The sequence below is a fragment of the Pseudophryne corroboree genome, chromosome 3 (genome assembly GCF_028390025.1).
Source record: "Pseudophryne corroboree isolate aPseCor3 chromosome 3, aPseCor3.hap2, whole genome shotgun sequence".
Classification (NCBI taxonomy): domain Eukaryota; kingdom Metazoa; phylum Chordata; class Amphibia; order Anura; family Myobatrachidae; genus Pseudophryne; species Pseudophryne corroboree.
Genome location: NC_086446.1, coordinates 766464703 through 766489427, shown reverse-complemented (window position 1 = coordinate 766489427; position 24725 = coordinate 766464703). Strand labels below are relative to the sequence as shown.

At 49.8% G+C, this 24725-nt stretch overlaps 1 protein-coding gene across 1 annotated transcript; it reads right to left on the bottom strand.

The window, feature by feature from the left end:
- Positions 1 to 6545: 6545 nt before the first annotated feature.
- Positions 6546 to 20160, bottom strand: NOP2 (NOP2 nucleolar protein). Its single transcript, XM_063962430.1, has 17 exons — positions 20015 to 20160; positions 18743 to 18885; positions 17518 to 17557; positions 17356 to 17423; positions 16897 to 17258; positions 16622 to 16671; positions 15354 to 15442; positions 14902 to 15098; positions 14503 to 14592; positions 13493 to 13580; positions 13256 to 13396; positions 13002 to 13141; positions 12572 to 12661; positions 12069 to 12191; positions 11750 to 11847; positions 9070 to 9200; positions 6546 to 7357 (listed from the first exon to the last, which is right to left on the bottom strand). The coding sequence occupies exons 2-17, from the start codon at positions 18846 to 18848 to the stop codon at positions 6903 to 6905; spliced, it is 2268 nt and encodes a 755-aa protein (XP_063818500.1). The 5' UTR covers positions 18849 to 18885; positions 20015 to 20160; the 3' UTR covers positions 6546 to 6902.
- Between the last annotated feature and the right edge of the window lie 4565 nt (positions 20161 to 24725).

Here is a 24725-nt window from a genome sequence, read left to right as displayed (position 1 = left end):
AATGCTCTGATAGAGGACAGGACCCCACTAGCCCTTTGGGGCGACAGAGGGAGAGTTTGCCAGCACACACCAGAGCGCTATATATATATACAGGGATAACCTTATACAAGTGTTTTTCCCCTTATAGCTGCTGTATTTTTAATACTGCGCGTAATTAGTGCCCCCCTCTCTTTTTTAACCCTTTCTGTAGTGTAGTGACTGCAGGGGAGAGCCAGGGAGCTTCCCTCCAACGGAGCTGTGAGGGAAAATGGCGCCAGTGTGCTGAGGAGATAGGCTCCGCCCCCTTCTCGGCGGCCTTATCTCCCGTTTTTCTGTGTATTCTGGCAGGGGTTAAATTCATCCATATAGCCCAGGAGCTATATGTGATGCATTTTTTTTGCCATCCAAGGTGTTTTTATTGCGTCTCAGGGCGCCCCCCCCCCCAGCGCCCTGCACCCTCAGTGACCGGAGTGTGAAGTGTGCTGAGAGCAATGGCGCACAGCTGCAGTTCTGTGCACTACCTTGTTGAAGACAGGACGTCTTCTGCCGCCGATTTTCCGGACCTCTTCTGTCTTCTGGCTCTGTAAGGGGGCCGGCGGCGCGGCTCTGGGACCTATCCATGGCTGGGCCTGTGATCGGTCCCTCTGGAGCTAATGTCCAGTAGCCTAAGAAGCCCAATCCACTCTGCACGCAGGTGAGTTCGCTTCTTCTCCCCTTAGTCCCTCGATGCAGTGAGCCTGTTGCCAGCAGGTCTCACTGAACATAAAAAACCTAAAACTAAACTTTTCACTAAGCAGCTCAGGAGAGCCCCTAGTGTGCACCCTTCTCGTTCGGGCACAAAAATCTAACTGAGGCTTGGAGGAGGGTCATAGGGGGAGGAGCCAGTGCACACCAGGTAGTTCTAAAGCTTTACTTTTGTGCCCAGTCTCCTGCGGAGCCGCTATTCCCCATGGTCCTTACGGAGTCCCCAGCATCCACTTAGGACGTTAGAGAAATTGTGAGAGATAAAGTACTAGCCACTGCCTTATAGAATATCCATGGACCCTGAAGATGAAATGACAGTTAGGAGCTGATTGGCTGGTACTTTATTTCTTACACTTTTATCTCTCTTCAAGCTTTGATAGATACACCCCATAATATGGACTCACACAAGTAATAACAGGTGTCGGAACAGGAGGGGCGGGGCGGCCCCCCCCTCTAATATTTGAAAGGTGCCAGTCAAAGTACTGAGTCACGGGGAGCAGTGCAACCTAGGCTTACCGCGGGCAGTATCTGGATGGAGATATCCCCCTGTCCAGCTGCTCCACCCACCTCCATGTCCCGCCACAGCCCTGCGCCCCAGCACGTACCGTGTGTGGCTAGTGACTGTGGGCTGGCCCCACTTCATATGCTCCTCCCCTCTTCTTCCTTAACTCCCCCTTCATCCTTTCTCCCCCTCCCCCGATAGATAGAAAGGTATGTGTATATAGATGTATCTCTGGCAGGTAGGTGGTATACCGTGTAAGTCCAGCTGCCCCTGAGGGAACAATATCAACAATTTATATCATGGGCTACCCCAACCTAGGGGTCAGATTTATTAAGCCTGGAGAAAAGATAAAGCAGTGATAAGTGCAAGGTGATAACGCAGCAGCCAATCAGCTCCTGATTGTCATTTTTCAAACCTGTAGAGTTTGGCTGGTGCGTTATCACTTCCCACTTATCACAGTGCTTTATACAAGCTTAATACATCCACCCCTATAAATGTTGTGGCACCCCTGTATGTGATATATGGTTTATGCTGAGTTATGCCTGTTTAATTGTTTGTATTTTTTATACACACTTTATGCAGTAAAACTTGATGCTGGTGGTGTGAATTGTTAGATCATATAGGGGGTCATTCCGAGTTGATCACTCGCTAGCTACTTTTAGCAGCCGTGCAAACGCATAGTCGCCGCCCACGGGGGAGTGTATTTTAGCAGGAGTGCGAACGCCTGTCCAGCAGAGCGCCTGCAAACACATTTTGTGCAGAACAAGACCAGCTCTGTAGTTACGTATTCTGTGCGGTGATTGCTGCGACGAGTGACGCGGTACTGACGTCAGATACCCGCCGTGCAAACGCCCGACCACGCCTGCGTTTTTCTAAGCACTCCTAGAAAACGGTCAGTTGCCACCCAGAAACTCCCACTTCCTGTCAATGTCCTTGCGACCGCCAGTGCGACACAAAGTGTCGCTAGATTCTGTGCAAAAGCACATCGCCCGTTGTACCCGTACGACGCACGTGCGCACTGCAGTGCATACGCATGCGCAGATTTGCCATTTTTTTAACTGATCGCTACGCAGCGAACAACGGCAGCTAGCGATCAACTCGGAATGACCCCCATAGTCCGGTACATCATTGTGTAATCTTCCTGTGGAGGAGGACCGCCGATCCCCACCGCTCTACATTCAACCGTCCTTCCTCCGTGGCTTTGCAACTTTATTTGTTCTTTCGTTTTCCCTATTTCTACATCTACTTGTCCCAAGAAATGTCTCTCGTATGTAGCAGCGACTGTTATGAACAGTTTCTTATATAGCGCCGCATATTCCATTGCGCTTTACAATTAGATACAATGATAGAACAAAACTGGGTAATAACACACAGACAGAGGTAGGAAGGCCCTGCTCGCAAGCTTACACTCTATAGGGAAATAGGCATTGATACACACGGATAGGAGTTGTCATTATGGTCCACTAGATTGCAAAGGTTCTTGGAGGGCTGTATGATATTGTCCCACACTGATATTGGCCTGGGGTCAGGAGGATGGGAAAGTGAATGAAATAATATGAGGATGTGTGTATACGGGATCCGGTCTGAAGATCAACAGTATCTAGGTCGATAATGTTTAGGTAGACAGTCACTAGGTCGACATGGATGGAAGGTCGACGGGGTTTCTAGGTCGACAGGTCTAAAGGTCGACATGAGTTTTTCACATTTTTTGTTCCTTTTTTTGAATTTTTTCATACTTAACGATCCACGTGGACTACGATTGGAACGGTTATCTGTGCCGAGCGAAGCAGTAGCGGAGCGAAGGCACCATGCCCGAAGCATGGCGAGCCATGCGAGGGGACGCGGTGCACTAATTTGGGATCCCGGTCACTCTACGAAGAAAACGACACAAAAAAATAATAAAAAAAAAATAATCATGTCGACCTTTAGACCTGTCGACCTAGAAACCCTGTCGACCTTCCATCCATGTCGACCTAGTGACTGTCGACCTATAGTGGTCGACCTAAACATTGTCGACCTAGATACTGTTGATTTGATGAACCACACCCGTGTATACAGGGGATTTAATTATATAGGAAAGTTTATGAAGGTTATGTGGGCGGTTCTGGAATTTGATAAACTTGTCTGAAGAGGAGAGCTTTCAGGGAACGCGTAAAGGTTTTTATTAAGTGGTGAAACAAATGAATGGATAGGATATACCGGCTGACAATATACCGACAGCGGCTCCCCTCGCTTCAGGTCTGGTGGCGAGCCACTAACAGAGCGGCAGTTACGTAGGGGAAGGTGTGTCGCCATTCCGACCACCGGTAATATGGTGGCTGTTGGGATTCCGAGGTCGGCCTCCTGAACGCTGACAGCCGACAGGTGGCATTATAACTACATCCCGTAACAAGTAGGATTTAACACACTTTTATGCTTTCTATGGTGTTCATTCTGTGTAAGAGGCGATACAGTCCTGCCTTATAAAATCTGCCCTCCCTTGTATAAAGAATCTGATTGGCTGAAGGTTGCTTGTGCGGCAGTGCACAGCCCTGGATCTGGTGTAAATAGGCCCAGTCCGATTTGTGATCAGGAAAAGGAGCAAATGATTGAAGGGTGTCTCTCCCCACACGTAGACACAGCAGATAAATGAGACCAGCGCCACACACTGGGTGCAGGGTATCTGTGTATGTGGGGAGCTAAGACCTATGAGTGTTTGGAAAACCCTACTCAACGCTCACATCCTCAAAGCCCCCCTAACAGCCCAGATGATATCCCTGCTTGTGCAGAGATGGTTAAGTCAAAATAACTGCGGTACTAATTAAGTCACCTGTGCTGAAGTCTGGATATCACTAAAACTTTGGGGAGCGAGGTTGGGAATGCCTGATGTAACAGAATGTGACAAATGCGTACAGGAAACACCGAATGGCCGCCTTGCCGTTCATCCAAAGCCCCTTATCTCCATGCCAGGACGACCGCCAGGCCCAACTGGAATGGACATTAGAAAAGCACCGCTTGAGAAAACAAGCGCAAGAACAATGTTCCCAAAACTGTCCTAAGGGCTTGTATGAAAGACAGAAATGGGAAAACACAACCACCCCCTTTGTGAGGGCTGGTTCCAAGCACGGTTTAAGCAAAAATCAGCAGAGGCCGAGTGACAGGATCTAACTGTCCAGACTCACCCTGGATTTTACCAAGGGAAAGGAAGAAAACGTGGATAAGTGCTGAAACCTCTGGTGCCGCCCTCTGAACGGAGGTATGAAGGTAGGTTCCTTTAAGGTCCATAAAGGCCGTATAGTTCGCTGGTGACATGAGTTCACAATTCTTTTATGAGGATTCTGAGAGATTAGTGAAAATCAGTCACAGGCATCCTCCTTAACAAAGAGACTGAAATAAAAGCATGACCCAGAGAAATAGCTTGGCATGAGTTCAGGCACTTTGGCACGACACTAAAAGCAGACCCTAAGCTAGGTCACTGGTAGCACTGCATCTTGGGGAGAACCCCAGGAAATAAGGGAGGGGGCCTTCTGAAGATAATAATAGAGCAGTGAGATGGATACACAATGAGGAGCTGCAGCAGCCTGAACATCTAAGATACTCCAGCGTAGACTTAATGGCATTCCCAAGACACAGGTGGAAACAGGAGGCCCATACCCTTCCAACAGTTGTGCATTAATTTAAAGAGGGACCATTGGATAACAGGCAAAGGTTTTCCTTGCTAGAGGTGCAGGGGCCCAGATAAGTCTATGAATGAAGTATGTGACAGCCAGAAACGCAATGCCGGCCTATAGACCAGCTGCACGGGTAAAGGCTGAGTGGCCACCTGGGCCTGAGGGAGGATTATAGAGTTTAGCAATTTAGCGGAGATAGGCAGGAGGGACAAGTGGACCAGTATGACCAAGGTGTAACGTAGACTCGCAATGGCTGCAAACACAAGATCTGCTACAGGTTTCGCTGGGTGCTGAGGCCCCTGAGTGAGGTGGCTGTAACTTCTGCCTAGTCTAGCAAAGCATGCTAATAATAATGTCAGTGGGAAAGAAGACACCTTAGGTGAGGAGGACATTAACGATTCAGGCCAAATGGTACAAAATAAGAAAATCACCACAGAAACCTGAAGGAAGGCCAACAAGTATCTCACGCAGAGTCTTAGCGGCGTGTCAGGGTTGAGGGAGCCAAGACTGGAGAGTACTCAGAGGCTGCAGCCTCAATTATTCTCCTCAGTCCAGTCAACTGTGGGTTTATAGAGTCGATTAACCACTTGCCTGATGAGTCATATCAGAGGAGACCACGCAAAGCTAGGCTTTTCCTGACCTGGTCGCACCCGGCCCCTCTGTATCCTCAGATCCTCCCCCTGCCGGTCACAGTGATCAGGCAGCCCGGCGGCACCTCCCACCTGCAGACAGGAGAAACAGCAGCGCCTCCACCCCCAGTCTACACCCGACGGCTGCAGGGAGGAGCAGCTGCCGGGGACATGTAAACTGTCTGTGTTCTCCGAACATTACTTAACGATTTACCTGATATATCTGGAAAACCAATCATTTTTAATTTCAAATGTATTCATTTTTTATGTGTGGTATTATTGTAGAAGCTAATTTCATGGTTCCTTTTAATAATAATAATTTTAAATTTTAATTTTTAATAATTTTATAAATACGGGGCCTCATTTACAGCCATCAACGGTTTAGCGATGGCAATTGTGTGGTTCAGAAAAATTTTTAAATAAAATGTATACATTTTTTTCATTATTCCACAGGTTATAGGAGGCTGATGGATTTTGTTACAAGAAACGCCAGAAACCGTCTCACCGGGTGTGGTTCATCAAATCGACAGTGTCTAGGTCGACAATGTTTAGGTCGACCACTATAGGTCGACAGTCACTAGGTCGACATGGATGGAAGGTCGACAGGGTTTCTAGGTCGACATGTGCTAGTTCGACAGGTCTAAAGGTCGACATGAGGATTTTTTATTTTTTTTGGTGTCGTTTTCTTCGTAGTGACCGGGATCCCAAATTAGTGCACCGCGTCCCCTTGCATGGCTCGCTTCGCTTGCCATGCTTCGGGCATGGTGCCTTCGCTCCGCTACCGCTTCGCTCGGCACACTTTACCGTTCCAATCGTAGTCCACGTGGATCGTTAAGTATGAAAAAATTCAAAAAAAGTAAAAAAATGTGAAAAACTCATGTCGACCTTTAGACCTGTCGACCTAGCACATGTCGACCTAGAAACCCTGTCGACCTTCCATCCATGTCGACCTAGTGACTGTCGACCTATAGTAGTCGACCTAAACACTGTCGATCTTCAGACCGGATCCCGTCTCACCATGACAATAACACAGATGCCATATTTGGTTGTTTTTTTTATCCAATTTATAATAAAACAGGAAAACAAGTCACCAATGGGAAAACCAGCAGAGCATGCACCCATCCAGGTGGAACACGCCTACAGAGCATTTCACCCTCTCTAGACTGTCCAGAGCACTGCTGCAGATTCTCTCACCCTCCCGGAGAGTCCAGGGAACACATACAGAACACTTCCCCTTACGGCGAATGCTGATCACGCCATGGTCACTTCACATCCTGGGGGAGGGTCGGCACACTAGAGAATCCCACCCTCCATACCGCGAATTACTGATCAGAGCCCACTGCCGAGCAGGAGGTGGTGGTGGTGACACAAGAGTCCAGAGGTGGCAGAACGTGAGAACTATTTGCTCTTTTTCTTTTTAGAAAAAAAGTTTTGTTTTTTCTGAGAGGTTTTTTTTCCCTGTTTCATGGTCAGAGGAGTTTTCTTCTTAAGTTTTGATGAAGGAAATTTCTTTCCTTGTTTAAACGGATGAGTTTTCTGTTCTTGTTTCGATGATGGAGATTTCTGTCCTGGTATCGTCTTCGTTTTCTGTTTTTGTTTCTGCATGGGAGTTTTCTGTCCTGGTTTTCCTACGGGAGTTTTCGGTCCAGGTTTTCCTAGGGAAGTTTTCTGTCCTGGTTTCGCCGGATGAGTTTTCTTCCCTTGTTTTGGTGGCGGCGTTGTTCTCTGTCCTGGTTTTGTCGGCGGGGTTTTCTTCCCTTGTTTCGTTGTTTGGGTTTTCTGTCCTTGTGGCTTTGCTTCCTTATTCTCTGAAGCTGTTTCTTCACTTTGATCAGCGCTGGATGCTTCGGTCACTTGATCGGGAAAGATGAACAAGATTAGTGCACGAACATTTGGATGGGGGAGGTATATGGGAAGCTGCCCTGTGTGTAGGACATCTGTATGCCTATATTCCTGGCTCCCTTTTCCACTCCTTCCTTGAAAACCTCACCAGCTCCATCAACTCTGATATCGTCTATAAGCTGACAACTCCCTAATCTACCCCTCTCCCTCATGTCACTAACTGGCTGCCATCACCGAGGGATGACCCAGGCATTTTCCAAAACAAACTGGTCACTTCTGTCCCGCATGTCAAGTGTGATCCTAGGCTCTCTCTCCCCACATCCCCCCCCCCCCCCCACCCACCCCAATTCAGGCCACCTCTCAATCATGAAGCTTCCGCACCCTGATCGAGGGGTGTGGTATACAAGGTCGACAGTAACTAGGTCGACCACTATTGGTCGACAGGGTCTCTAGGTTGACAGGTCAAAAGGCCGACATGAGGTTTTTATATATTTTTTGGTGTCTTTTTCTCTGTACAGTGACCGGGAACCCCAATTAGTGCACTGGCTTCGCTCGCCACGCATCGAGCAAGGTGCCTCGCTGCGTTTGGCACAGGTTACTATTCCTAATCGTAGTCCGCGTGGATCGTTGAGTATGAAAAAGGTCAAAAAAAAGAAAAAAAAACTGTGAAAAACTCATGTCGACTTTTTGACCTGTCGACCAATAGTGGTCGACCTAGACACCGGATCCCCCGATCCAGCCCTCTCATACATGCACTTCACATTTCCCAGCTGACTACGGTAACCTCCTGCTCCATGTACTCGCTTCTCCCCGCCACTTGAGTGGACCAGTGGTTCTAAAACGCGGTCCTCAAAGCACCCCAACAGTCCAGGTTTTAGGTATATGCCTGGTTGTGCACAGATGGTATAATTAAACTGACTGAGGTACTAATTAAGTCACCTGTGCTTAAACATGAATATCCTCAAAACCTGGACTGTTGGGATGACTTTAGGTTCGCGTTTGGGAACCACTGGTCTATCCTTAACACTGCCGTGTCTCATTTTCCTCTCCCGCTGAAGGGCATCTGCCTCCCCATTCTGCAACCAGCTTCATCGACTTCCTATACTCTCGGAATTCAGCACAAACTTCTTAACACATTATATGAAGACCTAAACCACTCATCCCCCCTTACATCTCTAACCTCATCTCTGTCCACACTCCCTCCAACCCCTTCATCTTCATCATGGCCACTCTCACGGGCTGGGTCCCTCTTCCCTCGTGTTGTCCCCTAGCACACTCCATGTCACCGTGCTCTGCCCCTGGTCCCCTACAGCAGACTCTGACTGTCTGCTTGCCCATACAATAGGTACAGGAGTCACTGAGTCTCCCTCTTTTGTACTACTCAGTCTTCATTTATAGCAGTGTTTAGTACTTATGGTATGTAATTACACTTTGGTTATGTGTTGTGTATTGTACTTAAGCTGTGTATTTTCTATTGTTTTTGTGTTTTACCCACTTGCATGGCGCAATTGACATCCATGGCACTATATAAATAAAGAATAATAGGTAGCGTTTAAGTCTCCAGCTGTTATTCATATAAAACTGTAATTCTAGTGCAACCACCACTAAGTCCCCAGCTATGGTATAGGGGGCAGCTGCATATGCAAGAGATCTAAGGATTGTGAGATTTCTGTATCTGTGTGGAGACGCTGGAACACAAGCTGTAACTGAGAACGCTGCTCACCTTCCTTCGTCACCGGGATGGTGTTGGAGAATTTGCGCAGCTTTGCAATGAAGAATCCGTCCATATTGTGAGTGTGAGGGTAAAATCTGCGGGACAGCCGCAGGGACTGGTGAAACCGCCGCTCTTTAAATCTGAGGAGAAAGAAAAGCAAAAGTTGTGTGGGGTTCTCTTATATTCAGAGTTCCTGATCATCCTTCGGCCACCTAACTCCCCATCTATCCAACCTAATTCCCCACCAAGGTCCACAGCTGTCTGAGTGACTCACCTTTACCTCAACTACTGTGGGGATCTTGTTAGCCGAGGATGTGGGTGACAGAATGAGATTTCTGCAGTCTGCTTATTTTCATTTGTTTAATGCCGACCCATTTAGGGGTGGAACCCGCCAAATTCCTTCTGGTTACAGGGAATTCTCACCTGTTCCATTATTTACTAACATATCTCAAGAGAAAACCAGACCAATACTGGAACGTCTCTCTCCCAGATGTTACTGACATGCAGCAAGAGAGAACCAGACCAATACTGGACCACCTCTCCCAGATATTACTGACATACAGCAAGAGAGAACCAGACCAATACTGGACAGTCTCTCCCAGATATTACTGACATACAGCAAGAGAGAACCAGACCAATACTGGACCGTCTCTCCCAGATATTACTGACATACAGCAAGAGAGAACCAAACCAATACTGGACCGTCTCTAACAGATGTTACTGACATACAGCAAGAGAGAACCAGACCAATAATGGGCCGTCTCTCCCAGATGTTACCGACATACAGCAAGAGAGAACCAGACCAATACTGGACAGTCTCTCCCAGATATTACTGACATACAGCAAGAGAGAACCAGACCAATACTGGACAGTCTCTCCCAGATATTACTGACATACAGCAAGAGAGAACCAGACCAATACTGTACCGTCTCTCCCTGATATTACTGACATACAGCAAGAGAGAACCAGACCAATACTGGACCGCCTCTCCCAGATGTTACGGACATACAGCAAGAGAGAACCAGACCAATACTGGACAGTCTCTCCCAGATATTACTGACATACAGCAAGAGAGAACCAGACCAATACTGGACCACCTCTCCCAGATATTACTGACATACAGCAAGAGAGAACCAGACCAATACTGGACCGTCTCTAACAGATGTTACTGACATACAGCAAGAGAGAACCAGACCAATAACGGGCCGTCTCTCCCAGATGTTACTGACATACAGCAAAACCAGACCAATACTGGACAGTCTCTCCCAGATATTACTGACATACAGCAAGAGAGAACCAGACCAATACTGGACAGTCTCTCCCAGATATTACTGACATACAGCAAGAGAGAACCAAACCAATACTGGACCGTCTCTAACAGATGTTACTGACATACAGCAAGAGAGAACCAGTCCAATACTGGACCGTCTCTTCCAGATGTTACTGACATACAGCAAGAGAGAACCAGACCAATACTGGACCACCTCTCCCAGATATTACTGAAATACATCAAGAGAGAACCAGACCAATACTGGACCGCCTCTCCCTGATATTACTGACATACAGCAAGAGAGAACCAGACCAATACTGGACCGCCTCTCCCTGATATTACTGACATACAGCAAAAGAGAACCAGACCAATACTGGGCCGCCTCTCCCAGATATTACGGACATACAGCAAGAGAGAACCAGACCAATACTGGACCGCCTCTCCCAGATATTACTGACATACAGCAAGAGAGAACCAGACCAATACTGGACAGTCTCTCCCAGATATTACTGACATACAGCAAGAGAGAACCAGACCAATAATGGGCCGTCTCTCCCAGATGTCACTGACATACAGCAAGAGAGAACCAGACCAATACTGGACCGTCTCTCCCAGATATTACTGACACACAGCAAGAGAGAATCAGACCAATACTGGACCGCCTCTCCCAGATATTACTGACATACAGCAAGAGAGAATCAGACCAATACTGGACCGCCTCTCCCAGATATTACTGACATACAGCAAGAGAGAACCAGACCAATACTGGGCCGTCTCTCCCAGATGTTACTGACATACAGCAAGAGAGAACCAGACCAATACTGGACCACCTCTCCCAGATATTACTGACACACAGCAAGAGAGAACCAGACCAATACTGGGCAGTCTCTCCCAGATATTACTGACATACAGCAAGAGAACCAGACCAATAATGGGTCGTCTCTCCCAGATATTACTGACATACAGCAAGAGAGAACCAGACCAATACTGGACAGTCTCTCCCAGATGTTACTGACATACAGCAAGAGAGAACCAGACCAATACTGGACAGTCTCTCCCAGATGTAACTGACATACAGCAAGAGAGAATCAGACCAATACTGGGCAGTCTCTCCCAGATGTAACTGACATACAGCAAGAGAGAACCAGACCAATACTGGACCGCCTCTCCCTGATATTACTGACATACAGCAAGAGAGAACCAGACCAATACTGGACCACCTCTCCCAGATATTACTGACATACAGCAAGAGAGAACCAGACCAAATACTGGACCGCCTCTCCCAGATGTTACTGACATACAGCAAGAGAGTACCAGACCAATACTGGACAGTCTCTCCCAGTTGTAACTGACATACAGCAAGAGAGAATCAGACCATTACTGGATCGTCTCTGCAATATGTTACGGACAGGGCCTCACCTCACAAATCCTTCTTTCCCAAAGTCCAGACCTGTTGGCACAAGTTTGACGTTTCTCTTCTTCAGGGCGTAATCCACCACGCACTCATTCTCCTCCACCTGCAGCCAGAAATAACAGCAGCGTCAGGGTAAAGAAGCAGAGTACACTATCATTCAGTTGTGTAGAAGACTCCATGAAGAGGCCAAAACAGACTACGAAACCCACGTCAGGGTGCGGGGATGGAAAGTCCGGTTCCAGTGACACGGGTGGAAGGACAGGTGACACAATAAGTGTGTGTGGGGGGGGAGGGGGGCGACACACAGATCGGTGTGACACTTACAGTGATGGAACATGTGCAATAGACCAGGAATCCACCACTGGATGACTGGGCATCCAGAGAGTCAATGGCGCTGAGGATGAGCTCCTTCTGTATGTGGGCGCATCGCTGGATGTCCTGTACGCTCTGCATGGAGATATGAACACATGATCAGTATGTAGCCACCACCATTCCTCCTATACACATTGTCGTACTCCTATGTACTACCTGGCCCAGGTCTTCTATAATCACTGTTTCCCGACTCCACTCTTCAGGGACCCCCCCTGACATTGCATGTTTTCCAGATCTCCTCGTTGGTGCACAGGTGTATTTAATAGATCACACGTGGCACTAATAATTTCACTTGTGCTACTGAGAAGATCTGTAACACATGCGCTGTTAGGGGTCCCTGAGGACTGGGAGTGGAGAAACAGAAGTCTGTATGTGTTCCCCTCCCTCCCCCCCCCCGTCCCCCGTGCCATCCTGGCCAAGTCATACCGCCATATTCCTGCCATGAGCTCACACACCTTGTTGGTTTTCACAGATGGATCTTTGCTGATGATCCCGGTGCCGCTGCATGGAGCATCCAGGAGAACCCGATCAAAACCTCCTAGGACCTGGAATTAGGACAGAGGACTGAGCAGTTATACTGAGAGATGACCAACAAGAGCAGGTTTTTCCATTGGACAAGGAGGTAACCAAGGGAGACAGTGAGATATTTACCAACACTGGTCAATAGGTGCAAATGTGTACTAAACATACAGCAGTAAGTCAGTAAGTGCAAATCTGCATATTTAAGCCACATTAATAAGCACCCAACAGAACCCCGCCCTGTAGAGACCGGCCACACCCCTGTAGAGACTGGCCACACCCACTTTCCCTGTCCAGCAAAGGCTCGCTCTCCACCCTTCCAATACCACAATCTCATTCCTGTCTCCATGACCATACGGTACTAACCTTGGAGATTTGCCTTCCGTCGTAATTGCTGATTATAGAGTTGGTGATCCCCAGCCTGTGCAAATTTCCCACCACACTCCGAAGGCGCTCCGCGTTCATATCATTGGCAACGATGACCCCGGTATTCTTCATCAGCTGGGCTGTGGACAAGGCAGTGACATCATACTCAGCATAACGCATCACAGCAACGTCCGCTCTCCAGAAAGAAATGCGTCACCGTTCATGTTTATATTACCCCAGTGAGCGCTACTCACCCATGTAACTGGTCTTCCCTCCGGGAGCACAGCACATGTCCAGCACCCGTTCATTCTCCTGGGGTGCCAGGGCGATGACTGGTAACAAACTGGACGCACCCTGTAACATGTAGTGTCCTGCCAGATACTCCGGGGTGGCACCTGGGGAGGTGAGAGGGCACGAAACGCAGTCTATTAACCTCTGGTCCCCAGAACAAGACGCTGCACTCGGTCATTCTCCCTAATTTCAAAACTTACCAATCGGTACGGAGGAGTCGTAAATGACCAGCCCGGTCTTCGACCAATTACCCAACGGGTCCAAGTTTACACCACGGTTGATAAGAGCCTACAAGCACAGGAAGAAGAAATTAGAATGGAATGGATGGAATGCTGATGCGATGGAGGAAAAGTAATAACCTAATTAGGGAAACGCGTGTTGGGACCAGCTGGACGTGAAGCCAAGTCAGACCGCTGTCGTATGAATGGGAGGAAAAGCAACCAGAAAACCTGGCTGGTAATGTAAGATACTGCAACACTGGGTTTACGTAGATTGTACACAAATAGAAAAGCCTTTATATGTTCCTCCAGATCAGGAGGGCTACAGATTACACCTATATAAGTGATCTCCCCCAGGATACCTGGCCTCATAATGTGGGTGAATAATGGGGCCTTAGCTTTTGGTTATGGTCTGGGTATTTTCTATCCTTTATTTGTGTGATGCCCTGGGGTGGTTTGGCTGGGGTGGTTTGGGGGTGCTCTGTGTCCCAGAGGCAAACCCTATAACGTCAGGGACCTGTCCGACGATGTCACCGTGAAGTAGGTGGGCAAGCTCATATACTGGCCAATATATGCCAAGAACCTCGGATAGGATGGCTGTTATAATTTTAATGGTGTATGGTGCACCTGCACCCTTGTTCCTATATAGAATGTAATCTGGGGCAGAATTATCATTCCACTGGAATATTAAATGCAGCTTCATTACACTTGTCAAAACGGTCTTCTAGCCGCTGTAACGTAATCTAGATGAAAGGACATGATCACGGAAGAGAATGATTTGCCTTTTGGTTGATTGTGACCAATATGAACAGTTAGAAGTTTCTCCATAACAAATACATCCATCGTCGTCCTCTCTGTTCTCTTGCCTCTATCTAAAATGCCAAGGTCCACTAACAGACAATAGTAGAACAAAGGAAAGTAATGGATAAGTGAGAGCTGGATAAGTGGGAGTAGAGGGTGATGGATGATTGGGCGATATGAGGCCATTTTACCTGCGCCAGGTCACGTCTTCGGGTCTTTAATGTATTGGTCCTGATGGTGACGGGACGCTGAACTTCACAGGACTCCAGAAAATCCACCAACTTGTGAGGAAAAAGACGAGAGTTGTAGAGACGGACAATGAAACAGGCAATAATGAGAAAAGGTAACAGTTTACTTTTTACTCTACCAAGTTCCTGAGTGCCCCCCCTTCTGTATGGTGTATTCTCATACTACGGCAGGAACCTTACCTAATGATACTGAACACTGGAGTGTCGGTTCCAGGTAAATATATGCCAACATCCAGACATGGCCTTTAATCTGGTGTCGACATTTCATACCACACCCAACTCCCCCCCTCCCCCCCCCTCCATGCCACCTTTCTCTCAGAGAAGCAATGGGCCGGTCCTCACCTCTGACACAGGAAACAGGCCGCTGAGGGTTTCGATCATGAAGTCACCATAACTGTAGTAGGTGCTAAGATCCTTGCATAGGACGGAAAGGTATTCCTGCCTGGAACGCTCTCCTCCCCGCTTAGCGAAATCCTGTAATACACCTACGACGTCCTTGATGCGTTCCTGCACTGAGGCAAGGTCCAAAGTTCCCGAGACTGGACAGTGATGTAAGGAAGTAACACTCTCAATGTGTAGGGGCTCAAATGTTACCGGCGTAGCTTATGGACACTGTCAAAGCCCCAGATACTGTGAGAGAATTCTGTACTGTATCAGATCCTGTAACAGCAACCTGCAGACTCCTCGCCAGCATCTAACCCTCCAGTGGTGCCCTAAGGAAGTGTCCAGTGACCCTCCTGTAAGGTCATTACATTGACCCTTTCCACTTTCGAGACCAGTACAAACAAGGATACGCTCTTGATTCATTTCTTCTGCGGTAGGCAGCGTAAAGTGCTCCTCGTCCACATTGAGCTGAATGTCAGAATCTTCCTCCATCTTCTCCCTGGATAGAGTCAGCATTACGTACAATGGATATGTTATCTATAAATGAGGACAGACTATGCACCCTTACATGCAAGCAGATGGGTGACGATAGCTGGGAGCCGGCTTAGAGAAGGAGGGACTGGCATGGCCCGTTGGGGGCAGGCAGAGGGAGGGACTGGCAGGGCCTGTTGGGCATAGCCAGAGGGAGAAGGGGAGGGACTGGCATGGCATGCTGCACGCAAGCTTAGGGAGGAAGGGACTGGCATGGCATGCTACACGCAAGCTTAGGGAGGAAGGGACTGGCATGGCATGCTGCACGCATCTTAGGGAGGAAGGGACTGGCATGGCATGCTACACGCAAGCTTAGGGAGGAAGGGACTGGCATGGCATGCTACACGCAAGCTTAGGGAGGAAGGGACTGGCATGGCATGCTACACGCAAGCTTAGGGAGGAAGGGACTGGCATGGCATGCTACACGCAAGCTTAGGGAGGAAGGGACTGGCATGGCATGCTGCACGCATCTTAGGGAGGATGGGACTGGCATGGCATGCTACACGCAAGCTTAGGGAGGAAGGGACTGGCATGGCATGCTACACGCAAGCTTAGGAGGAAGGGACTGGCATGGCATGCTACACGCAAGCTTAGGGAGGAAGGGACTAGGATGGCATGCTACACGCAAGCTTAGGGAGGAAGGGACTGGCATGGCATGCTACACGCAAGCTTAGGGAGGAAGGGACTGGCATGGCATGCTACACGCAAGCTTAGGGAGGAAGGGACTAGGATGGCATGCTACACGCAAGCTTAGGGAGGAAGGGACTGGCATGGCATGCTACACGCAAGCTTAGGGAGGAAGAGAGGGACTGGCATGGCATGCTGCATGCACACTTACAGATGGAGGGAGGGACTGGCATGGCATGCTACACGCAAGCTTAGGGAAGAAGGGACTGGCATGGCATGCAACACGCAAGCTTAGGGAGGAAAGGAGGGACTGGCATGGTATGCTGCATTGGCTGGCAGAGGGAGGAACTGGCAGGGTAGGCTGGGCAATGGCAGAGGAAGGGACTGGCAAGGCACGCTGCTGGGCCAACAGCGAGTGACTGGCAGAGCGTGCTGCGCGGGCCGGCAGAGGTAGGAATTACATATTTGGTTGTGAGTGCATGTAGATAACAAATAGTGTTTATACAATTCTTATTTTTACCTTTCATTCTTTTTTCTCTGTTTTCCAGCCGCTTTCTCGATTGGCAGAAGCTAAAAAAAAAAAAAATCAGTTTTAACTGCTGTGCCTTTAATCCTCACCTGCCTGCAACAGGGACGAGCACATCGTATCCTCACCAACAGCCACAATTGTTATTCTGAAATCAGAGGCGCTATCTATACCTCCGCCAGCTTAGATTGTAAGATCACTGTGCTTTATAAATACAAGATATTATCAAGTACATGATATCTGATGTAGAAAGAATCCAGATGACTTACATCCTCCTCATCATCCCCTGAGGAAACGCCAAAGTCATCTTCTAGATCATCGCTGTCTGAAAGCTCCAGCGCTTGACTTGGTTCATCCTCTCCACTCTCCTCTTCTTCTTCCCCCTTCTCAGGTTCACCCTCGTCATCATCCCCGGATTCATCCTCTCCACTCCCTCCCTTCCGATCACCTGGCACATCATCTCCACTGTCTACTTCCTGGTCATTGGTTTCCTCCTCTCCGCTCTCCATCTCCTCCTCGCTCTCCGCTTCTTTCTCCATCCGCGCTCTCTTCACAGGTTTCAGCCACTGTGCATTATCATCACTGAATCCAGCAGGTTTTTTCTTCCCTTTCAAGACGACCCCAACATTTCCTAAGAAAATATAGTGCAGAAATAAAAATAAGCTCCCATCCAAAAAGAGATATTGGGTACTTTGGACGTACAGGTGGTGCAGAATGTCTCTGCTTACCGTTCTGCTTTGTCTCTGGTTTCTTAGGCTTTGCTTGTGGTGTCTTGGCAAGTCGCCTTTTTGCTGCTCTATAATGTTATTGGGAATAAGTAGGATGCAATAAATGACAAGACTCTGGAAAATGTAACAAGGCCCCTAAATCCCAAAGTTTCCCTCTCTCACCTCTTCCTGCCGTGGCTGGACAGACGTTTCCCTTCAGAGTCTGCAAAAGTCACAAGAAAAAAAAAAAAAGACAAATAAAGTGAGAGCCATCAACGGGTATTTATCAAGCACAGTGGTTGTCAAACTCGGTCCTCAGGACCCAATACGGTTCACGTTTTCCATGTCACCCAGCAGCTGCACCGTGTATAAGCAACTGTCACATTTTTAAAATCTACAGGTGACCTGCAAAACATGGACCGCGTGGGGTCCTGAGGACAGAGTTTGAGAACCTGTGATCTAGAAAATGGGTGTCAAACTCTCAGCCCTATAGCTGTTGTGGTACTACGCATCCCAGCATGCCCGGACATATATTTTCTATTTAGGAGTGCTGCAACTGTGACAGGGCATGCTGGAATGTGTAGTTCCACAAAAACGACTTATTGGACAGATCTTTTCCTCCGCAATACAAATATATTTTCTGACCCACTAGGATATATCGGAAGTGGCATCCGTAGGCATTCTTTAAGAAATTAAACGTAATGGTCATCAGTTTATTTTCAATCGTAACCGCCATGCAGAGGCACCTAGATGTCAATGTAAAAAACTGCCTCCAGATGTAATCAGAAAAGGGTTTCACAAAGGACGAATGGGCCATTCTTGGATGCTGGAAGGAAAAGGCTCATATTGTCTACAGTGAGGTGTTTTACTATGTTTCAACGATGTACGTGTCCTCTCACACAAAGTCCCCACATACAGGTTGAGTATCCCATATCCAAATATTCCGAAATACGGAATATTCCGAAATACGGACTTTTTTGAGTGAGAGTGAAATAGTGAAACCTTTGTTTTTTGATGGCTCAATGTACACACACTTTGTTTAATACACAAAGTTATTAAAAATATTGTATTAAATGACCTTCAGGCTGTGTGTATAAGGTGCATATGAAACATAAATGAATTGTGTGAATGTAGACACACTTTGTTTAATGCACGAAGTTATAAAAAATATTGTCTAAAATGACCTTCAGGCTGTGTGTATAAGGTGTATATGACACATAAATGCATTCTGTGCTTAGATTTAGGTCCCATCACCATGATATCTCATTATGGTATGCAATTATTCCAAAATACGGAAAAATCTGATATCCAAAATACCTCTGGTCCCAAGCATTTTGGATAAGGGATACTCAACCTGTATATATAACATGTGTGCACGGATATTGCAGTCGTGCTTTGCATCACTTGCCTTCACTCAGAAACTTGCTCAGCTCATTCTCGGCCCCTGGCTGCTTTCTCGACTTTCGGCCAGGTCCCCGGGGCACCTTCTTCAGCGGGTCCAGTTTCCGACCCATGATGCAGCTGTGAGGATGGAGTGAAGGTTCTGAATGGCTGCAAAAAGAGCAGGGAGGAACGTGATGAGGCCAGCAGCTGATAAATTAGCGTCAGGATATCCGATGCAGGGTTCCAGACAATTCTCAGCAACGCCGATGTATTACAGGCACTAAAAGCAGTTCTACAACATAAACAAACCATCAATTCTCTACCACCGTCACTGATTACGGCCAGGGGAAATCATGTGACTCAAACCAATAGCCTTGCGATTTGCCCATCAATCCGATTTGTGGCACACACCGCTTTCTAGTGCATTGGGAGGATAACTTCTCTTGAATCACTAATGGCTGCAACCAGTGTTGGGAATGTCCGCCCTACCTTAACTCAATGGCCACTCAGCGCTGTTTATAAATATCCTAAAATACTACTTAAGCTTTTCTTCCACATCTGCACCATTAATTCAGGGCTGTGTTAGGGCTATGTGACCACAACAGCACTGGGAATCTCCTGTGCATCACACTTATATACTTTCCTTGCACACAACTTACAGCTACACAAGTTACCAGTTGGAATTCTGAGCACAACACAGTTGACTAAATGTTGCAGATGCTATATGGACTTGGCAGGGCCCTGTCCTTCAGAACTTACAATCTATAGAAAGAGGGGAATGCTGAGATATGAGAAGCGCGCTGGATATGTAGAGAAGATCGCTATAACATCACTAGTCCTATACAAGTATAAATAAGTCTGTCCGTTACCTAGGAGACCACAAACACTACAAGCTCAGGCTTTTCAAGGGCCGCAGAGTAATAGTAGACAGTGAGGCACCACCCGCAACCTGAGTTTAGAACTACAAGTATCAGCATGCCCGGGGGTGCCAATACTCATCTTGTAACCACCGGAGTGCAACCGGGTACCTACGGTGATTTCTAGCGTATTATTTCCAGACACGATAGCATACATTATAAGTTTATTACATACACTGTCTGATCGCTGGGTCTGTGCTCTTTATAAAGTTAAAAATAAACTGGACCAAACTTTATCCTCCTAAGAGTAGAGGCACGCGTACAGAAGCCCCTGCTATCAGCAACCATGCACTGGTGCAACCTGCACAGGACACACATGGGGGACACGGGGCCAGAGTCCTGGCTGAGGACGGACACAGGGAGCTGCTATGGGCCGGTACCTGAGCTCCGCGCTGCTGCCGGACGATCGTCCTCCTGCCGCAGCTTCACGTGTCTGTGGTAGCTCCGGGTGCGCAGTGATGACGTCAGAGGGACGCGGCGGCTGGCGGCGCGGTTACGCGGCAGGAGCTGCAGGCAGCATGACGGGATGACTGACTGAAAGCTGCGGGCTCCGGTAAAATGGCGGCAGGTGTACTACGTGCCAGTGACAGTCACTAGAGCGCTCGGCCTGGGACAGCGGCGCCGTGCGCACAGTATGAGCCGAGGAGGCCTATTATTATTACGCTAGCGTCTAGTTTTCCTTCGTGGAGAGGACCTGTATTACACGGGGTGGGAAAATGTTATCCCTTCTCCTGTACCCCAGAACCCCTGCCCCTCACCTGCACCCCAGCATCTGCCGTCCCTCCTCCTGTATCCCAGATCCCCTGCCCCTCACCTGCACCCCAGCATCTGCCATCCCTACTGCTAAACCCCAAATCCCCTGCCTCTCACCTGCACCCCAGCATCTGCCATCCCTACTGCTAAACCCCAAATCCCCTGCCTCTCACCTGCACCCCAGCATCTGCCATCCCTACTGCTAAACCCCAAATCCCCTGCCTCTCACCTGCACCCCAGCATCTGCCGTGCCTCCTCCTGTACCCCAGAACCCCTGCCTCTCACCTGCACCCCAGCATCTGCTGTCCCTCCTCCTGTAACCCAGAACCCCTGCCCCTCACCTGTGCCCCAGCATCTGCCTCGCCTCCTCCTGTACCCCAGAACCCCTGCCCCTCACCTGCATCCCAGCATATGCCGTCCCTCCTTCTGAACCCCAGATCCCCTGCCTCTCACCTGCACACCAGCATCTGCTGTCCCTCCTCCTGAACCCCAGATCCCCTGCCTCTCACCTGCACCCCAGCATCTGCAGTCCCTTCTCCTGTAACCCAGAACCTCTGCCCCTCACCTGCACTCCAGCATCTGCCGTCCCTCCTCCTGTATCCCAGATCCCCTGCCCCTCACCTGCACCCCAGCATCTGCTGTCCCTCCTTCTGAACCCCAGATCCCCTGCCTCTCACCTGCACCCCAGCATCTGCAGTCCCTTCTCCTGTAACCCAGAACCCCTGCCCCTCACCTGCACCCCAGCATCTGCAGTCCCTTCTCCTGTAACCCAGAACCTCTGCCCCTCACCTGCACCCCAGCATCTGCCGTCCCTCCTCCTGTATCCCAGAACCCCTGCCCCTCACCTGCACTCCAGCATCTGCCGTCCCTCCTCCTGTACCCGAGAACCCCTGCCCCTCACCTGCACCCCAGCATCTGCAGTCCCTTCTCCTGTAACCCAGAACCCCTGCCCCTCACCTGCACCCCAGCATCTGCAGTCCCTTCTCCTGTAACCCAGAACCTCTGCCCCTCACCTGCACCCCAGCATCTGCCGTCCCTCCTCCTGTATCCCAGAACCCCTGCCCCTCACCTGCACTCCAGCATCTGCCGTCCCTCCTCCTGTACCCGAGAACCCCTGCCTCTCACCTGCACCCCAGCATCTTCTGTCCCTCCTTCTGTACCCCAGATCCCCTGCCCCTCACCTGCACCCCAGCATCTGCTGTCCCTCCTTCTGAACCCCAGAACCCCTGCCCCTCACCTGCACCCCAGCATCTGCAGTCCCTTCTCCTGTAACCCAGAACCCCTGCCCCTCACCTGCACTCCAGCATCTGCCGTCCCTCCTCCTGTACCCGAGAACCCCTGCCCCTCACCTGCACACCAGCATCTGCAGTCCCTTCTCCTGTAACCCAGAACCCCTGCCCCTCACCTGCACCCCAGCATCTGCAGTCCCTTCTCCTGTAACCCAGAACCTCTGCCCCTCACCTGCACCCCAGCATCTGCCATCCCTCCTCCTGTACCCCAGAACCCCTGCCCCTCACCTGCACCCCAGCATCTGCTGTCCCTCCTCCTGTAACCCAGAACCCCTGCCCCTCACCTGTGCCCCAGCATCTGCCTCGCCTCCTCCTGTACCCCAGAACCCCTGCCCCTCACCTGCATCCCAGCATCTGCCGTCCCTCCTTCTGAACCCCAGATCCCCTGCCTCTCACCTGCACACCAGCATCTGCTGTCCCTCCTCCTGAACCCCAGATCCCCTGCCTCTCACCTGCACCCCAGCATCTGCAGTCCCTTCTCCTGTAACCCAGAACCTCTGCCCCTCACCTGCACTCCAGCATCTGCCGTCCCTCCTCCTGTAACCCAGAACCTCTGCCCCTCACCTGCACCCCAGCATCTGCCGTCCCTCCTCCTGTATCCCAGAACCCCTGGCCCTCACCTGCACCCCAGCATCTGCCGTCCCTCCTCCTGTATCCCAGAACCCCTGCCCCTCACCTGCACTCCAGCATCTGCCGTCCCTCCTCCTGTACCCGAGAACCCCTGCCCCTCACCTGCACCCCAGCATCTGCAGTCCCTTCTCCTGTAACCCAGAACCCCTGCCCCTCACCTGCACCCCAGCATCTGCAGTCCCTTCTCCTGTAACCCAGAACCTCTGCCCCTCACCTGCACCCCAGCATCTGCCGTCCCTCCTCCTGTATCCCAGAACCCCTGCCCCTCACCTGCACTCCAGCATCTGCCGTCCCTCCTCCTGTACCCGAGAACCCCTGCCTCTCACCTGCACCCCAGCATCTTCTGTCCCTCCTTCTGTACCCCAGATCCCCTGCCCCTCACCTGCACCCCAGCATCTGCTGTCCCTCCTTCTGAACCCCAGAACCCCTGCCCCTCACCTGCACCCCAGCATCTGCAGTCCCTTCTCCTGTAACCCAGAACCCCTGCCCCTCACCTGCACTCCAGCATCTGCCGTCCCTCCTCCTGTACCCGAGAACCCCTGCCCCTCACCTGCACCCCAGCATCTGCAGTCCCTTCTCCTGTAACCCAGAACCCCTGCCCCTCACCTGCACCCCAGCATCTGCAGTCCCTTCTCCTGTAACCCAGAACCTCTGCCCCTCACCTGCACCCCAGCATCTGCCGTCCCTCCTCCTGTATCCCAGAACCCCTGCCCCTCACCTGCACTCCAGCATCTGCCGTCCCTCCTCCTGTACCCGAGAACCCCTGCCTCTCACCTGCACCCCAGCATCTTCTGTCCCTCCTTCTGTATCCCAGAACCTCTGCCCCTCACCTGCACCCCAGCATCTGCCGTCCCTCCTGTACCCCAGAACCCCTGCATCTGCTGTCCCTCCTCCTGTAACCCAGAACCCCTGCCCATCACCTGCACCCCAGCATCTGCTGTCCCTCCTCCTGTATCCCAGAACCCCTGGCCCTCACCTGCACCCCAGCATCTGCCGTCCCTCCTCCTGTATCCGAGAACCCCTGCCCCTCACCTGCACCCCAGCATCTGCCATCCCTCCTTCTGTACCCCTGCCCCTCACCTGCACTCCAGCATCTGCCGTCCCTCCTCCTGTATCCCAGAACCCCTGCCCCTCACGTGCACCCAAGCATCTGCCATCCCTCCTTCTGTACCCCAGAACTCCTGCCCCTCACCTACCCCCCGGCATCCATTGTCCCTCCTGTACACCAGAACCCCTGGCTTTCTCCTGCACCCAAGGATCCACTGTCCCTCCTTCTGTACCCCAAAACCCCTCACCTGCACCCCAGGCTCTGTCTTCACTGCAAATCTTCCCTCTTGATTGGGTTTATACAGTGTGTACATATAAAATCAGAGACACAATTGTGGTCTAACAAATAAGGGGGGTCATTCCGAGTTGTTCGCTCGCAAGCTGCTTTTAGCAGATTTGCTCACGCTAAGTCGCCGCCTACTGGGAATGAATCTTAGCTCCTTAAAATTGCGAACGACGTATTCGCAATATTGCGATTAGACCTCTCTTAGCAGTTTCTGAGTAGCTCCAGACTTACTCGGCATCTGCGATCAGTTCAGTTCTTGTCGTTCCTGGTTTGACGTCACAAACACACCCAGCGTTCGCCCAGACACTCCTCCGTTTCTCCAGCCACTCCCGCGTTTTTCCCAGAAACGGTAGCGTTTTTTCACACACACCCATAAAACGGCCAGTTTCCGCCCAGAAACACCCACTTCCTGTCAATCACATTACGATCACCAGAACGAAGAAAAAACCGTGAGTAAAATTCCTAACTGCATAGCAAATTTACTTGGCGTAGTCGCAGTGCGGACATTGCGCATGCGCACTAAGCGGAAAATCGCTGCGATGCGAAGAAATTTACCGAGCGAACAACTCGGAATGACCCCCAAGGTTCAATAGTCATGCTGTGTGCAAATGGAGTAACTAAGAAATTATAAAAGATGCTTTGGCAAATAGTTTAGCAGCAGCTCAACACAATAATAGTAATGATAATAATAATGGCCCTCATTCCGAGTTGTTCGCTCGGTAAAAATCTTCGCATCGCAGCGATTTTCCGCTTAATGCGCATGCGCAATGTCCGCACTGCGCCAAGTAAATTTGCTATGCACTTAGTAATTTTACTCACGGCTGATGGTGTAGGAGCTTCCTTTAAATGGCAAATATATATTGATTCACGTTTTTCGCATTTATTAAGATATTTACTGTTAATCACAAAATGAGTTGATATGTCCTTAAGAAAAATGTGCAGAGCTGGTCAGAATACTATATTTGCTGAATAATCTTGTTTTAAGGCATGACTTGTACAAGACAAATGCAACATTAAATGTATTGGAAATGTATCCAAGACGGACAAAGCAACACCAGATATATCCAAGGCTAATTGAGAAGAATA